The sequence below is a fragment of the Sinohyriopsis cumingii genome, chromosome 17 (assembly GCF_028554795.1).
Source record: "Sinohyriopsis cumingii isolate HCF-2022 chromosome 17, ASM2855479v2, whole genome shotgun sequence".
Lineage (NCBI taxonomy): Eukaryota > Metazoa > Mollusca > Bivalvia > Unionida > Unionidae > Sinohyriopsis > Sinohyriopsis cumingii.
In genome coordinates this window covers 74,968,300-74,988,256 of record NC_142977.1, presented here as the reverse complement: position 1 = coordinate 74,988,256, position 19,957 = coordinate 74,968,300, and the positions used below count along the sequence as shown (strand labels likewise).

General features: G+C 35.7%; 1 protein-coding gene across 3 annotated transcripts in view; it reads right to left on the bottom strand.

Moving 5' to 3' along the window:
• The window catches only part of LOC149779250 (carboxyl-terminal PDZ ligand of neuronal nitric oxide synthase protein-like), a 139,654-nt gene that overhangs the window by 100,638 nt on the left and 19,059 nt on the right, over positions 1 to 19,957 (bottom strand). For all 3 annotated transcript variants that reach the window (XM_089939835.1, XM_089939834.1, XM_089939836.1), the window contains exon 3: positions 3,120 to 3,191. In XM_089939835.1, coding sequence (XP_089795961.1) covers positions 3,120 to 3,191 — 72 coding nt within the window. The remainder of the gene's footprint in view (positions 1 to 3,119; positions 3,192 to 19,957) is intronic.

Below are 19,957 nucleotides of genomic sequence, written 5' to 3'. Positions count from 1 at the left end.
ACAGGAGCTCGCTCTTCTGTGGCATTCACGTGTACCCATCTACCAGCAGTTAGAGCAGGTCACTGAACCAATACTAATGTGGCCTGACAAGGGAGCTACCAGGAGGATACCAGAGATATGCCAAACAGTGTAGATCCTGCCTTGATGGAGCACCTGCAGAACTATGTTGAAAGGTGGAATGAAGTTCACATACCATAAATCCTACCTTAGAATGAAAGTGTCCACTACCCAGGATTCTTGGTCTTGTATTTCTTGTTCAGTGCTCATAGTGAGCAAGTCCACCAAGGGTGTCCACCACAGGTGGAAATGTGACTGCTACCAAAATGGTGTACACAACATTCCATGAGGATCTCACAATCACTCCACCCACCACCCACCCACTCCAAACTGTCCACCTGGATAATACTCTTGCCTAGAATATGGCAGAATCATAGGGTGATCTCCTCCAAAGCTGCACAATAAAGGGGATTTAAGGCTTCAATTCAAAGAGAAGGAGCATGTGTACAATACACCCGACATGTTGTCTGAGGTAACCATACTGCAAAGATACCATATGAGGTTGACACACCATTTCCAAATTCTTTATATGAAGGGTTGCTTCTTCCCAGAACCAAAATCCCTTAAGAACTACATGCTCTGGCTTGAGGTGAGCACAACGTTCCCTACAAGAAAAGTCATTCACTGTACAGAAAGGTGTGGTTTTTTCCCAATTAATCCATCAATACAGGTGGTGGTGAAAACTTGATTCTAGGAGGATACAGTCTGATAGAGGACCCTTCTGCAGTCTCCAGCTTATGAGAATCAAGAACTGGAGAGGAAGCAAGAAAAGTCCAGAGTACCCAGGAGAGAACAATAAAGATCAGCCAACAGTGAGGTCTCAGCCAAAATAACCATTATGAAGGACAGGGTCTGATCATTCCAGTCTGGTGAAACACAGACTCTCCCAAGGCTGGTGAGGAAATTCATTCTCACAAATACAAAGTCTTGAGAAAGGATGAGATCTGACTTTTCAAGGTTTGGAATAAAGCACAATGGACCAAAATAAAGACAGTTCCTTCAGAAAAGAATCTCTGAGAATGTTGTGCAGCAACCAGTCATTGAAACACTGAAATATAAGGATCTGTAACAACTTCAAGTGAGCTACAACTACCCTACCCCTACCCCCTAATCAAAGTACTGGGGGCAAAGGTGAGGTCAAATGTAAGAGTTCAAAACACATCTTGGTCCAGGAAAAACAGGAAAACAGGAAAACAGGAAAGGTTTTCTCTGTGGAGGAAGATGAGCATGTGAATGTATAAATTGAAAAGATCAATGGAGACTGCCCAATCATATGACCTTATGGTGTCCCTGTCCAAGGCAGCAGTCTCCATCTTGAAGCATTCTTGCCAAGGAAATAAGTTTAAGACAGAAAAGCTGATTTTGAGTTGAGTATGTGTATGCATGTGATCTGTATTTTTAACATAGCTTTAACAATTTTTCAGTCATATCGCTATAATGTCTGCATTTTGACAATGTATAGTGATGTCCAGCACTAGGGCATCATGCTGCAGACAAGAAGCATTATGTCCCACCCAGTGACATTATCCCGACACCAGGCCAACCAGTCCTAACACTAACCTCTTAATGCTGAGTATGGTATGACTCAGCTGCAACTCAAGACCTAACACATCAGAGGCATACACTCTAACACTTATGCCAATGGAGCAGTTTTTATACTTTGTGGACTTGACATAATACATATATCAGTACATTTATTCACCATTCATATGTTTCTCTTACAGAAATGTACATGGTTTCATTTAACTATTGCTGCCTTATTTCACCATAAATTTTCAAACTCCATCACTTCCATAACATTTAATGTCAAGGTAATGCAGACATGATCATTAACAAATGCGAAATAAATATTTATATTCAAACTTGTTATCAGTTACATTTTAATCAAAATATATCAAAGTATATGGAAATTTGATGACTTCGAGGTCTAACCAGTGAGTTGGCTGTTCTTTAATCTTTATGCTGGCCAATGAAACAGCCAAGCCAACTTCTGAATTCTAACCTTGTCATAGGCAGTAGGTGTGTAGGTTGTTTATATATTTTTGTTTGCTAATCAAACAGCCTGATTTGTTAACTTAGCTTTAACAATTTGAGTCATATTGCTATGATGTCTGTTTATAGCAATGTCTAGCACTGGGGCATTATGTCACAAACACGGGGCATCATGTCTCACCCAATCACATCATCCTTATTCATTATGATCGCTAATGACACAGCCTGGCCAACTGTCAAATCCAAACCTACAGTTTTCAAAGGCAGTAGCTGAGTCAGCTGTTCCTTATTCTTTATCAGTCAATCAAACAGTATGGCCAGAGTAATAACCCCTATTATTTAAGCAGTAATTACAGGTGATCATTTCAAAATTTATTTAAGCAAATAGTTCCATGGATAAAAACGTTTTCACATCATACAGGTGTGTAAATAAATAGTTACAAAACCACTATCATTTCAAATTAAGCATTCATTATTGTTGATATAGTCAAAAGTGATGACACCATAAGCATAACTAGGCAAAAGGTAAACTTGACCAAGATTCCATAAATCTAATGAATCTGTTGCAAGGACAAATTAAGTCAGTGTGATGCTGTGAAGTATCTTTTCTAATCTAACTATCAATACATTCTACTCACAAGCTATCATTTCAAGCACACCCTTTTCTTCTCATCTATACATCTAAATGAACCTTTAAATATATCATTTCTAAAAAGTTTAATTACTGGCAAAAGTTATTAGATGAAAAAAAATTAAGATTTATAAATAAAAATAATATACTTTCAAGACCTTGGTTTTTAGCTTTTATTGTGATTTTATGTTTTCATGTTGTAGGGCAAGTTTCTAGCCCACCGGGGCAAAATAACCTTTTAAAAATTTGTCAGGCTATGATTTTTTAAAATTCTAAATTAGTCTTGGCAAGCAAGTTCTATGAGAATTACATGTAGCCCAACTGGGCAAGTGAAGTGAGCCAAATGGTTTGCCCTCAAGCTGCCCCTGGACTTGAATGTGCATCTTCACATAGCATAAAGGTACATCAGAACAAAAAATGAAAAGAATAGCTATAATACCCTGATCCTCCTCATTGCTGCCACAATTTCCACACGACTGCTAGGCCTAGGCACATCCATCGAACCAACAAACTGGAAATAATAATGATGATAATAATAACAACAGTAAAAATATTTCCTGGTATTTTTTATTGGTTAAACATAACAAATTCATAGCTTTACTGCTGCACATCAAAACAAATACTGAATAAAAATAATAACACTTAACATAGAAATTGTTTTATTCTCATTTGAGGCCATCTAATACTGTACAATGTTTTGTGTGGTTATGGCACAACACCACGAGTAAGTTTCCAAAGATAGGATTCAAACCTATGTGCTTTTGTTTGGGAGTCTGGCACACTAACCACAAAGGCACTCCAGTTTTTCCCCCTTATGAAGAAAGTCTAATTTCATGCAAAAAGTTCAGAGTAACCGCTGTTAGGTGTAACATGTCTTCATTATCATAAATGAAGCAAATACTAACAGTGAAGGACCAGCAATGTTACATGTAGTTTGATAAATTTCTTAATACATGTAAAAGTCTGGACATTTCCAAACAATATGGATGTCCTTGAGTATGTATGTATCACTGTGTGTGTGTGTGTGTGTGTGTGTGTGTGTGTGTGTGCATGCATGTGTGTGTGCAAGCATGCGTGTATGGATGGATAGAGGGATGGATGGATAGAGGGACGGAGGGATGTATGTATGGATGCATGCAAGCATGTATTTATGTACCTATGTATGTATGCTGTGGCAGTCTTTTGCACACACATTTCTTTGTCAATAATTACATGATTAGTAATGATTGCCTATAAGGCAGATGTACAAATAGGTATATTTTTCAAGTGTGTGTGTGTGCATGGATATGTGTATTTATGTGCATGCATGTGTACATGAAAGCACAAAAGCCATTCCAATAAAAGAAAACTTTCCTATAAGACAATATTCCTCCACCACAGCAGGGGTCGATGTCACACCTTGGTGAAGTTTTAAGTTGAGGTCAATTCAGTCCTGTGGTGGGGTTCCCATGTTCCATGGACACATTTAAAGTTTAATCATGTACTGGTCATTTGATACAATTAAATTCATCTATTTTTTGCACAATGTTTATTTATGGAGCAATGATATCCCAAAAGAGTCTAAAATTACCTATGTACAAAACCCAACCCATGTGTGATGTACAGATGTACTGATGGACAGTACGTATATATGCATAGGGTGTAATGGCAGAACAACACAATCCTGGCTACCATTATACAGTGCCAAGCAAGTTTAGGCATCCCAAAAGAGAAGGCAAAGAAAGAAAGATGAAGGCAAAATGTGTAAAATCCTTAATATACAAAATCAAATTTGTACATAAACTGCATTCTTTTCCTTTTTTAAAGTCTAAGATCTTCACTGCTAAAATATCATGGGATGTGTCCTTCAGCAAAAGTTGCCTCCATTATAGTTGCCTCTTATGATACGCAGAGTTGTGAATAGATCTCATTCTAAATCTCTGAGGACACAATTGGAAAGATACAATTACCACTACATGCCTTTACCACTGTCATGGACAGGCATAAAAATGACATATTTAGCTGTACTTAAATTGGTGGATTTCTATGGATAGACCTTGGGGAGGGGGCCTTAAAATTGCACATTTCAAAGGAAAGAACCATTGTTACTGGGATCTTAAATTTGTGGAATTCCAACGAAGTACCCTTGTTTGTTGGGACCTTAAATCTGTAGTTCATAACAACCACAAAATCCACTAAAACTGGTATCTCACAAGATCCCCCAAAACAAGTACAAACAAAATCCACTAAAATTGGTATCCCACAAGATCCACAAAAAACAAGTACCCAACAAAATCCACTAAAACTGGTCCCATATAAAAGAATATTGACAGTATATAGTGCATGCAAGGTATAGATTTTTTTTATTTTATGGTTGCTATCATCCGCAAATTCAAAGTCCCTACCCCATCAATTTAGACATGTCCAGGAGGAACTTCAACAGAACCTCTTTATCTCATTAGTAAAGGTAATAGGACCTCATTACGATAGGAGGAACTTCAATAGAACCTCTTTATCTCATCAGTAAAGGTAATAGGACCTCATTACGATATCACAGACATCTTCAAATATGGACACAAACATTAGGCCATTTGTCACAGCTAATATTCTGATTTGACTTTACTCACTCTGTTGGTTACAACTGATATATCTTCAAATTACATCATTTAAGCACTTTGTTACAGTTAATATATCATCAAAGGTATCCATTTAGATTATTTGTTACAACTAATATATCCTGAAATAGCTTTAGGTAGACTGTTACAATTAATATATCCTCAAATTACTTCAGGTAAACTGCTTGTTACAGTGAATATATCCTCAAATGACTTCAGGTAAACTGCTTATTACAGCTAATATATCCTCAAATGACTTCAGGTAAACTGCTTGTTACAGCTAATATATCATCAAATGACTTCTGGCAAACTGCCTGTTACAGCTAATATATCCTCAAATGACTACAGGTAAAACTGCTTGTTACAGCTAATATATCTGCAAATGACTTCAGGTAAACTGCTTGTTACAGCTAATATATCCTCAAATGACTTCAGGCAAACTGCTTGTTACAGCTAATATATCCTCAAATGACTTAAGGTAAACTGCTTGTTACAGCTAATATATCCTCAAATGACTTCAGGTAAACTGCTTATTACAGGGAATATATCATCAAATAACTTCCCGTAAACTGCTTGTTATAGCTAATATATCCTCAAATGACTTCAGGTAAATTGCTTGTTACAGCTACTATATCCTCAAATGACTTCAAGTAAACTGCTTATTACAACTAATATATCCTCAAATGACTTCTGGCAAACTGCTTGTTACAGCTAATATATCCTCAAATGACTTCAGGCAAACTGCTTGTTAGAGCTAATACATCCTCAAATGACTTAAGGTAAACTGCTTGTTACAGCTAATATATCCTCAAATGACTTCAGGTAAACTGCTTATTACAGGGATTATATCATCAAATGACTTCGGATAAACTGATTGATACAGCTAATATATCCTGAAATGACTTTAGGCAAACTTTTTGTTACAGCTAATATATCCTCATATGACTTCAGGTAAACTGATTATTACAGAGACTATATCCTCAAATGACTTCAGGTAAACTGCTTGTTACAGCTAATATATCCTCAAATGACTTCAGGCAAACTGCTTGTTACAGCTAATATATCCTCAAATGACTTAAGGTAAACTGCTTGTTACAGCTAATATATCCTCAAATGACTTCAGGTAAACTGCTTATTACAGGGAATATATCATCAAATAACTTCCCGTAAACTGCTTGTTATAGCTAATATATCCTCAAATGACTTCAGGTAAATTGCTTGTTACAGCTACTATATCCTCAAATGACTTCAAGTAAACTGCTTATTACAACTAATATATCCTCAAATGACTTCTGGCAAACTGCTTGTTACAGCTAATATATCCTCAAATGACTTCAGGCAAACTGCTTGTTAGAGCTAATACATCCTCAAATGACTTAAGGTAAACTGCTTGTTACAGCTAATATATCCTCAAATGACTTCAGGTAAACTGCTTATTACAGGGATTATATCATCAAATGACTTCGGATAAACTGATTGATACAGCTAATATATCCTGAAATGACTTTAGGCAAACTTTTTGTTACAGCTAATATATCCTCATATGACTTCAGGTAAACTGATTATTACAGAGACTATATCCTCAAATGACTTCAGGTAAACTGCTTGTTACAGCTAATACATCTCAAAAAATTTCATGCTAGAGTAAATTAACTTAGTATGAAGATGCATCATATAAGAGAGTACCAATGCTGTAATGTGATCATGTGACATACATGTACATTTACCCTGATTAAGATCTTAGTCTTTTTATATAACCATACCTGCCCCATCTCCCACTCTTCAATCAAAAATCAATAATTCATCTTACTGTGTTTAACCCCTTCAGCCCCAATGCTGCATGTATGCATGATGAGGCTGCACTAAGCTGTGTATAGTTAAGGTCATATAAGACAATAATGTGGGTGCTATTAAAGAAAAGCAGACAGATGTAGCTCTGCAATGATACCATATAATCTGGACTTTCTATTCGCATTACAAAACGCAAAGGGAGAAACCTAGTTTTTGAAATCCGATTTTTTAACACCAAAATTTTCCCGTTTCTGGAATCAGATTCTGTTTCCAGATTTTAAACTTTCTGGCTTGTGATCTAAGGCAGAGCAGTCTGGTCTGCAAAAAGTAGGATAAGTTGGGGATTGGGAGTAAGAAGTAGCCAGAAGATGAAAATGGTGTCTACAAACCCCCCCCCCCCCAAGAATTCCAACGTTGACCCTTCTGCACATGCATGAGTCTAATAGCCAGTGAAAAACGACGTTTCTAGCACAACTAGGCTCCAGGCTAAACAAAAAACTCTTGGAACCAGATGTATCTGGATGTATTCAGAATTAACCTCCAAAATGTGTTTCCAACCCCCATTTCAAGCACAAATGACAATACTCTTTGGAGCCAAATGAGTTAATACCCATAGTCTCCAACAGATCATTATGAATGCTCAGTAAAACCACCATGATGGACTACCTGTTTTGCACATGTGCGTGTCTTTTGGATTTTTAACATAGCTTTAACAATTTTTCAGTAATACCGCTATGGTGTCTGCAGTGTAGCAGTTTATAGTGATGTCTAGCACTGGGTAATCATGCCGCAGACATGTAACATGATGTCCCACCCAGCCACATTATCTTGACACCAGGCTAACCAGTCACAACACTAACTTCTTAATGCTGAGTGCCTAGCAAGGCAGCTGTTAGTACCATTTTTACAAGTCTTTGGTATGACTCTGCCAGTGTTCGAACCCACAACCTCCCGCTTCTGAGGCGCTACCTGTTTTTGAAGACCAAATTCTCAATATATTCATTAATTTGTTCTAATATATATTGACATTTTTTAAGAGACCATCTGTCTTTGACATTACATTTTTGTTCACAGAGGGTGTTGACTCTCAAGACAAGTTGTATTGCATTAGTGAAATGCACGTGGGGGATATATGTCCCTAGGACATACTTTTAGTACATTATTTTCATTTTTATCTGACAAAAATACTGTAATTTTGTATTTACTGTGCAATTAAAATGTATGGCTGTATATCCTTTCATATTATCTATTCCTGGCAATCTTTCTCTATTTTTCAGTGCATGCATCCATGTTTGTTAGAACAAAGCCTAACATACATGTACTGTAATCAAGGCCTCAGCTGCCATAAAACTCCCAAGAGTCTAATTTGAGTCATATATTAGTACCAGACTCATACTCATGAAGCTTTATGTACTAAATGAAAGAAAATTACAAAGTTTCACCATCAGTCAAAGCTAAGCCTCCTGTTACACTCACTAATGGGAAACATAAGACCATGTCCCTACAGTAATTATGGAACCTCCTATGTGCAGTCTGCCAGTAATCAAATTCACACTTCTACATGCATAAAACAACAATAGCAATGCTCATAAGCTACTACAGTATACAGGAAGAAGAAAAAAAGAAAAACAAACTCCAAAATTTTTTGTTCACTTGGCATACACTAATTACTTTGGCCCAGTTTTCACAATGTAATCTGCATATATAGTATATGTTGCTAAAAATAATGTAATTGTTGCCTATGGCAACTGGTCATATTTAAAATGCTTATGTTTAATTGGAACTTACCTACTATCAAACAAATATTTATATTTCTAAAACACATCTGATTTCCCATGACATAATAGATTACACAAACTGGAATTTAAGTCATATGATCAACCATGTAAACATTAAGCTCTGCTAAACATGCTTGTGATAGCTATTAAGTGGGAAATTATTAATGACCAAATATGATACAGTATTCAATGTGATCGACTCAGTGTAAAAAAAAACGAACACAGACCCAGTGTTATGGTCCACATTTTTTATCTATGTTAAATACTATGTTTAGTCACGCTTTTGAAACATAAACACTCTCTGAATAAAAAACAGCTTTGTCTAAGAAAAGAACCTCAAGGCTAAAAGTTCAATTTTGTAACTGATTGTTTGGTTGGTGCTTCAATTTTGTAAATGATTGTATGTATGACTGGTGTTTAATGGCACATAAACATATTAAAGACTGTATCATGCTGAGAGAACTTAATTGCCTTGACCAGAGATAGGGTCCTGGCAGGATTCAAGCCTACAACTCTCCGGTCACGAGTTGAGAAAACTAACCAATAAACGATCATGGCCCCCAAAATTTGTAATATCAATTTAACTTTGTACCACTATATACCTTATAATGTCATTTCATTGTTAGTATGTGTATTTAATTTATATTGTTTGTTGGCTTTTCTCAATGATGATTTGTCATGTATATCTGTATTCTGTAACTGATATTTGTCCAAAATCAAGGGTATACCTGACCAGTGACATTTATTTTGTAAACAATGTTAATACATACCTAATTTGTATCTATGATTGTGAATTAAATGTTCAGATCATTATTAACTGTAAACATGTTAACATAAATTTGAGTTAAAGATGATCTTGATTCTGACCTTTGAAACTTCCAGAATGGAAATTTCCCATTAAGTTGACAAGAGTATTTCCAACCTAGAACAAGTAGTGGGGGTTATACAATCTTGTCTACCTAAGAATAATTCATTTTTGCCTTAACACCTGCAGCAAAATTGATCTTACTGTTATTTTCGGTTTTTAATTTTGACATAATTATTTAAGTTATTAACTGGAATTACAAAATGCACAATAATATTTTTGGACAAAAAGATTAATTTGGAATTATAGTGAATTCAGACAAGGGCATTTTTCATTATATTACTGTAATACACCAAGAGACTGTTAACATGTCATCACTCCAAGCCACTGGCACATTAGCACATTTGAGACTATGGGCAAATCAACACACTCAATATCATAATTTATTTGGAATACCACTGGAATTCCATTGGAACTTCATACTATTGGGATTTAATGCACAATACTGTAAGTTTTTTTAAAATTTTCATTTTGTATTCTTAGGAAATCAATTATTTATTGTATTTTTACAAATCTTGCTAGTTTTTGCTCTTTTCTGCTACTTAGTTTAAGCCTACAGACTTGCAAGACTGGACACTAATGTTTATCAATAGCCAATAAACTGATCAGGAAAAGATAACTACATGGGACAATATTTTAGGAAGAAGTTAAAGATCTACCATATATATTCACTTATAAAATGAATCCAACTGCAAAACTTGACATGCATACTGCAAACTGTACATACCCAGCAGATCTGAGTCTGTGCAGTTTGTTAGAAGTAATCAGCAGGACAAACAACTTATACTCTGATATGCAGGCACATTATCCTTTGATAGATCAGGATCTATGTTGCTTGCAGTTTGACTTACATGCAAGTATATATGGTAATGGGAACAATTTAACATCTAAGGAAGACTTGAATGGTATCACTACTTCATGCCTGTGAATAATAACATCTGAGCACTTTCCTCACAATCAGAGTCTCATTCTACTCTTTATTGGTGTGCATTAGAAAATAACTACATTTCTGTATAGGTTGTGTTTGCCTAGCTGATTTAGTTAATTTTTGTTCAGTACTTTGAGCGTTTTGCCTATAGGGTATACAACTTCAGCTCACCTAACTTAGCCTGGGAATCAAACCTGGAAATCCTGCAAGAGAGTCCAGCGCACTAACCAGCAAGCTGTCATACACAAGAACACTCACCAGATCATTGTGCTAAAATGCTTTCTTTCAAATCTCATTAAATTCTATGTCATTTTAATGCTGACCACATACATGACAATTTAAAATAATGTTTTGAAATCTTTCATTCAAGTACGAGGCAATCCCTTTGCAAGCAGTATCACTCCACTGACAGGTTTATGGTTTCTTGGGGAGATATTCATGACCTGCAAGATCAAATACTTTTCACAACTAACTTAATCCTTCATCTATAACCTGCAGTTGTGTATTAACCAGTTGTTAGTGCCATTTCACACGGATGCTTTTAATATTGAAATCACTCAAGCACAGGCTACTGAAATAATTCTGAAAGCAAAGAATATTTTTAAAGTCATCCTCTTCATCTGCGTCTGCCATGCAGAGTGGAGCAACCTCACCAGTTTACCATAATTATGGAAATTTACCAGTCCTCAGACAATGATTGTATATGAATGCAATTGTCTCGGCAACAGCAGGTGCTGCTGCTTTTAAAATTATTGGGCTGACTATATCAAGTCCCAATGATTTAGTAATGTCAATGTTTTGCAAATATTTTAAAAGGAAAGTGAAACATATTTCATGAATTTCAAATCTACCATCCTCTGATTATCTTTGAAGACAAAATTATCCAAACTGCGAGTAATCTGATACAATTATATGTCCCCAAAGTTTAGAGGTACATTCATAAAAAGTCATTACCAGTAAAATATTTGCCATTTGTAAAGGGTCACCCTTGCACACACCATCAATGTTCGGATATGGAATATCAGTCTTGTTCTAGGATTTTCCAAGTAATAGTTTAAGAGTTACCTGTATCATTAATTTATCGATAATGTATCTTTTTGTCTTTCTCCAAATTTTATTCTCTTTACTACCTAAGGCAGGCACAGTGCATCCAAGATTTTTGGAGTAATCCAGACTTGTTGACGATGCTTTACTGTATGCATTGTTAATGGTGTGTAGATTGACTACATTAAAAAAACAAGTCTATCCTTGTTTGGTTTGGATGTGCGGGGTTTAGCTGCAAATAAACAACAGCAGCAGCTGCAAATAAACAATAGTAGCATATGCAAACAAACAATAGTAGCATATTCAAAGAAATAGTAACAGCAGCTACAGTGGCAATGACTACCAAAAGCAATAGCCCAAATGTTGATAGTAGTTTCCCTGCGGTTTGTCTAATGTCCCTCAAACATAGTTTTTTTTTGGCATTTTATAACTGATAACAAAGCTAGATACATCACTACTAGGAATGTAGACATCAGTCTGCTAGTGTGTAAATGTGTCAATGTTCATGAAATGATAGACCAGACTGCACAAATCCTAGAAATGGCTGTCAAACAACAATGATTCTCATTTAATCAATATTTTCTTCTAATATTTCATATGACTGGTTTTGTGGGTTTAATGTCATTGTTGAACACAATAATCATGATAGCCAGTATATTTGGTGGAGGAAGAACCCCAAAACACCCAGGGAAGAAACATCCACACATGGGAAACTTAAAGGCCAACTTTCTCACATACCAATGTTGGTCAAGGTTTGGTCTCACCAGAGTGCATCCCGTTTGAGCGCCGCTCAGTGAGACGCTGAAGAAAAAAAATTCTCATTAGGGCTAATCTCATTAGGGTGCAAAAAAATCTCACTAGAGCGCATTCCCAAAAGGGCGCGGAGAAAAAATTTAAGTTCAACAAGATTGAATTGCCATCACGTTTGATGTTTTATATATATATATTATAATATGTACAAAAACGGTGGTCTCGTCACTATTAGAAAATAATTACTAGACAGAAACCAGAGAACCATCAATACACATAATTTTATACAACTATTATACCTTACACCGGTTTATTCTTTTTTGTACGCAAATAAACAAGTAGATAAAAAATGTAATGCAAATTAAAATATATAAAGTGGTCATTCCTAGCACAAACATGATATTACATGAATAAAACAATATAGATACATATATAACACAAACACAGTACTGTAATAGATTGATCCTTGGTCAGGATCATTATAATTTAGAGACCATGTCATAGAAACCAGTTGCAAGACCTAGTGTCTGAAAAAGGAAGTATATGTCATAAAGAAATATACTGGGAAGGAAAACAAAGAAACCAGCTCCAGGGACAGTATGAGAGCGACACATCGTAAAAAAATAAAATGCAAAGATCAATGATCACCCCCCCCGCGAACAAGAATAATAAATACTTTATTTCTTTAAAATTCTGTTGATTAGTTCGCGCTCTAGTGATACTAGTTCTTCGCGCTCTAATGGGATGCGCCCTAATAAGATTAGCTCTAGTAGGACAAAAATATTGTTTGCGCTCTAGTGGGATAAGCTCCAATGGTTTGCGCTCTAATGAGACGTTACCGTTGGTCAAGGCAAGATTTAGAATTTGCACGGACAGAGATGAGATAATAATAATAATAATAAACTTTCTTTAACAAGGATAACACATCTGGTCATGAATGATCCATCTCCCATGTGGTCCTCAGTTTTTGTAATTGGCTATGTTTGAAAAAATAAAAACAAAAGATCATAATCAGGTATCATTGCACACTCAATCATACATATTTAACATGAATGAATATGTGTGACTATGCTGGGAAACATATACACATATGAACAATTTCCTATACACAGGTAGATACATTTCAGCGTAAGTCGCACATATTACATATATCGTATAAGATCTGGACATATTAACAATGGATGTGATGATAAAGTTTTCCATTCAGAGCCTTCAGTTTCTTTAATGATATTTTAAAAGAAGCAAGGGAATTTGAGTGGTAAGAAATTCAGTGATAAGGAATTCCATACAGTAAGTGCTGATACAGTAAATGAGCTTTGTAATGATTGGTTTTCAACCACAGAACCTGGAGATCGTTGTTGATCATCAGTCAGAGATGACACTCAGTATTTGTTGATCTTAGTTCAATTAGGTCACAGATGTAATCTGGAGAAAGATCGTTTAAAGATTTATATGTCATGATTCCTTTAAAAATAAAGAATATGTTCTTCTTATGGGTAGCCATTGCTGACATGAAAACAAAACATTCAAGGAAGTCATAGCAGGAAGTTTCAGTATTATTCAGGCTGCCCTTTTCAATTCTGAAAGATTATTTATAATTGGATGCGTTTCCCCATATGGTACAGCCATAATCTATCAGTGGTAGTAAAATATTCCAAAAAATAAAGTTCAAGTGATTGGAGAGGTAGAAATTTTGAGAGCAATTTTAACAGTTATTCTTTTGACAACTATGACACATAAGTGATCGATATGTGCATTCCATGTGAAATGTTGATCAATATAGACATCTAAGCCATTTTGAGTTAGAAGTAAATCCTTAATCCATGTTAGTAGAAAGATGCTGCCTTTTTCCAATTATCATACATTTCATTTTAGAGATATTAATTTTGTTTTGTTGACACCAAAGTGATATGTTGTTGAGGTAGATCAGAGGTTTATTCTGAATGGTGTCTATAGGCTTACCAGATAAATGCAATGTAGTTATCAGCAAAAAGATCTGTTTTAGACTGCACTGGATACAAAGTTAAGTCACTGATAAACAATTGAAAAAGATGTGTAGGTGATATGTAAAAATAAAAATTGCCATAGACCTCTTAAACACCTGGGGCCCCTTATATCATACTAAGACAACTGAGGCCCCTTATATCATAATCCACATACACAAGATATTATCTATATACTCAGATCATTCCATAATGAATCTGTTCTAAGTCCATCAGAAAGCTGGTGTTGTTAATGTTTTTAAGACCTGTAAGAAATCAATTTGTGCATTTGATTTTTATCAATTTTATTGGGATATTTTAGCGATCAGAAAATGGCATAGTGGTCTTGAGTGTTAGTACAGACATGATCAACTATTTTTATAATTAGCTGTTATTTAATTGGTTCCTTAATTAACTTGGCCATTCCAAGGGGCTCAATAAAGTCAGTTATCTTTTTACACAACTGTTTATTTAGAAAATCCCTGCATACACCAGCAAGAAAATAATATTTTTGTCATCTGTTAGGACCTTTTTCAATTTCTAATTCCAAATACGTATTCCAAGTTATATGAGGTGTAGTTGGCCTGTATGTGAGCAAAAAAGGGCTTGGAATTATGTGGAGAAATCTGTATCCAAGCAGACTTGATAGAATTCATCCTGTATCAGTCAGGTCGACACATTGCCTGCAGATGGTTACGACTGGGGCAACACAACTGTAACAGACAGATGAATAGGGGCAGAATGGGGATATAAAGTCCTTTCTTGCTGATTAACTTTCTGTGTGTTTTCTTTGCCTAAGACACATCAAAGAAATAATTTCCTGCTGGACAAATTATAAGGTTCACTGAAATGCCTAATCATATGATTGTAAGATGCAAGAGTTATAATTGCACTAATGAGTGTAATTATGGTAAAATGAAATATTACAAATGTATGGATCAAAATATAGCAAAATTCAGGTAACAAAAGATACATGACATGTGTAGTTTAATAGATCAATACTAAATATCAGCATACATGTAATTGCATGTTGGGGATAGTGGGCTAATGGTTTTTATTGTTAACCTTTGTCCTGTACTCAGTTATCCAAGCTGGCATAGAACAGGATGTTGTGGTTCAACATGTCTAATGGTAAATTCAAAGTCTGATTGCATCTGAGGGAGATAAGAATGTAAGGTTCCTGAAATCTGGTGTCCCAGGGTGAGAACTGTCTGTGTAGTACATCCTCTAATAATGTTTTGTACATCTGTTAGGTAGCTGTATGTACCCACTGCAAAGACTACCAATTAAACTCCATGCTTTCATCAAGTCCTAATGTTAAAAACGTTTCCTGATATTTTAGAAATTATTCCATACATAATGTGAATTAAAACAAACATTTTTAAATATAAAACATATTTCCATGAAAATGTTTGGACTTTAGAAGAATACAGTTTCTTATCATTTAGCATTCCTGAACTGCTTATCATGCCATGAAGATCTCTGTCATGTACAGGTAGACACCTTGCCAGACTGATTTGGCAAAAATATGTACAAGCTGAAACATTACCAGACTGATTCAGTGAGAATATAATGTACAGGCAGACACCTTGCCAGACTGATTCAGTAAGAATATAATGTACAGGTAGACACCTTGCCAGACTGATTCAGTGAAAATATGTACAAGCTGAAACATTACCAGACTGATTCAGTGAGAATATAATGTACAGGTAAACACCTTACCAGACTGATTCAGTGAAAACCTAATTCTGTACAATGGAGATTCCCAGTCTACAGATGTTTCAGGGTCAAACCACTATAAAACTCAGATATCAGCAAATACTTGAGTGTAATGAAGGCCTCTAACACAAAAATGTTGCTTTATGACTTCACTTTCTCCATTTCACATTTACCATGTACTGCATTAAAAAAATCTTCTTTCAATTCGCGAATTAAAAAGATGTAAAAAAAAAAAAGTTGTGGTTTCATAAAGCAGTTTAGTCCACTGTACCTGAACTTAACATACAGTACAGTCTCTGTGTAAGCTTGATGGGACACAAACCACAGTGTCATTATTATTTAGAACAAATCAAGTATTAAAACTCAGTGCACATCAAACTATAAGATTCAAACACAAAAGTCACAAGATCTTTAACTGCAATTGTAAAATTTTACTTTCTGATCCAGGTTTTGAGTGTGTGTTTGTGTGATTTGGATTTTTAATGTCGCTTTAACATTTATTCAGTCACAACACTATGATGTTTCTAGTGTGGCAGTTTATAGTTATGTCTACCACTGGGGCATCATGCCACAGACATGTAGCATCATGTCCCACCCAGTCACATTATCCTGACACCAGGCCAACCAGTTCTAACACTAACCTCTTAATGCTGAGCACCTAGTGAAGCATTTGTGAGTACCATCTTTATAAGTCTTTCGTATGACTCAGCCTGGGATCGAACCCACGACCTCCCACATCCGATGAGGACATTCTAATCACTGGGCCACTGGAACGGTCTGATCCAGGTTTTGAAGACTTACCAAATGGTTCACAAATCAACTAATTCACACCTTTTTTAAAGTGCCATATGAAATAAGAAAATTTGTTGCTGACATCTGTTCAGCTACTTTTCAAAAGAAACTTAATTTCTGTACAGTACACAAAATCACTACAAGAAAGAAAAATAACACAAATTTTACGAACCTTTCCATTGCTGTTGGGTCATTTGATATAAAGTGAATAAACAGGTTCATGATCATAGACACAGGATTATATTTTAATAGCCAAACCTTTTTTATTTGACTCAAACTCCACAAATAATACAGATGGAATTGTATTATCTTATTCTGGCAAATTAAAATTGAACGAGTGTTGTGGCAAATTATCTTGTGCGATTACTCGAGAACAATAATAAATGCTGGATCATGATCAACTGACTCAAGATACTCGTTTTGATGGAGAAAAATTTCAAATGTGGTGACATGGAAAAAATAGTTGCTATGATCCTGGAAACCACGAGGGCATGACCAAGTCCAAAAGAAGTCAGAATGGAGTAAGCATATTGTTACGACTCTATGGTCTTAATCTCAGTACTATAAAAGAGCGAAAACCAAAATGTTTTGTAAAATTCAACAAATAATTTATTTCCCTAAAACAGGAAGTGAAAAATTAAATATAGCTATAGTATGGTGAACGAAATTCTAAGTAGTCCTAAAAGTTCTATCACAGGTCCTAAAGTACTGAGTATTCCAAATGAGTTCCAGTTGTGTTCTGAATGAAGTTCAATCTATTGTGCTGACGTGGCATAACAATATTAAGACTTGTAAGTGGAATGGCACAGTCCAGTCTAAATGCAGCCAACCAAATGGAAACAGCTGTAAAGACCATAGCAACCAGAAGTGTAAGGCCAATATAGAAGAAACAGCTGTAAAGACTGCACGACAAATAACAGATGAATATCTAGACCATAATATTTGCACTGGGATAGTATCATAACGAGGAAATTTATATACTCACTTCTGTACAACCAAACTGCTCCGGTGGTCTAGTGGTTAGAGCGTCTGCCTCAGATGCTGGAGGTTGTGGGTTCGAACCCAGGCTGAGGCATGCCAAAGACTTACAAAAATGGTACTAATAGCTGCCTTGCTAGGCGCTCAGCATTAAGAGGTTAGTGTTATGACTGGTCGGCCCGGTGTCAGGATAATGTGACTGGGTGGGACGTCATGCTACATGTCTGCGGCATGATGCCCTAGTGCTAGACATGACTATAAACTGCCACACTGCAGATAGCGTAGTGATATGACAAAATTGTTAAAGCTTTGCTAAAAATCCTAACCACACACACATACACACTCTGTACAACCAAATGTAACCATTTCCAAATGAGGCTACAAACTATTCACCCAACCATAAATTGGATTTGAACAATTTTTCTTTATCGGACTTTTTCCCCCAAACTCCAAGTGCTGCCAAAAAGAGGGTACAATAACAACCACTGACAGAAAACCAGATAGCAAAAAACATATGTTTTGTGCAATGAGCAAGAAGTAAAAGGTACATTTGACTACCATGTCCAGTTGCTATCCATAGAGACCCGTATTAATTAATTGATCAGATTATTACCGTTAGTCATCCTAGGTCCACAAGGTTTGGTTTTGTGGGTTTAACAAAATTTTCAGCACACAGGAAAGCCTTCTCACACAAAAATTTTGGCCGAGCCAAGACTCGAACCCACAGGGACAAAGGTGAGATGTCAGTCACCTGCACAAGCATGCACCTCAGCCACCAAGGGCCTTCTTAGACACCAAGATCTTTATATACACTAACTTCAGAAACAATCTAGAACCATATCAGTACCTGAAATCAGCGATGAAGATAAAAGCCAATTTGGCATCTTCCCCTGCTGCACGAGTTACTGAAGCAGACACTTTGTGTCATCAATACTCCAACAACACTTGCACCAAGAGAGACAATATAGAACACAGCTACAAAGTCTTACCAGCAGGTGTGCATTTTATATATATACCTAGATTTTATTCAATATTTTCACCAAAGTCAAATATTTTCTATATCACTTGTTCAATTAATGTTACTTTCATATTAACTGTTTCACCTGGAAATTCAAGGGACATAGGTACTAGTCTTTCTGCCAATGCTGGCATCAACATCAATGTCTGGTTTTAATGTTTTTACAAGTTAGACACCAAAAGGACTGGAGCAGGGGAAATACATCACTGCACACACCAGTGCTCAAAGACAATTTTTTAGATAAAGGCCCAAAGACTTTAAAAAAAATAAAAAAACAAGCTCTGACACCTAATCCACAAGACTTGACTACAATTTCCAAATGCCCAAAATTATCCCTTTTTTAAAATATTACTTGTAGATAATGTTGCAATTGCTGCACTTCAAAGATGAAAAGTTAATAACCAAATCATATTAAACTGGCTTGTATGTTTATTTGGATCTCAAAATATTTCATGTAAAGTTTTCCTGAGGTCAAAATGAGCCAACAATGTCCTCCTTACTCAGTGTGTACGTTCATTATGTATCTTCATTAGCATCTGAAGCTGTCTTGAATTATATAGTTTCTGTTTATACTTTTGATGTTGATCATAGGTGTCACTGAACATGTTTAACAAGTGATGCATTACACTCAGATCAATTATTAATCATTAATCTTTACTATAACACAACAGGAAGTAAACAAAACCATTTAAAAAGAGGTTTTTCTTTATTATCTTAACTTTGCCAAAGTACAGCTGATTTTTAATGAAAGACTCTCCAGCCATCATGACCCCATTTTGAGCCCTTTATTACTTATTATACAGGTATTGCATTCGCCTCACTAATAGCTTTGTGTGTATACATGCTTGTCTTAATCCAATTATGTGGCCACAAATCAGTGCACCAGTTGCAACAATTGTTGGAACAGTTCTGGTACCCATCAGACTGATTGGTTTCTGTACTGGACATAAATATCCAAATATCATATTTTGCTCTACCTCCAGTAGAATCAGATGTTTCTTAAAACCAAGTAACCACTACTTATAGGTAACCCAGGCA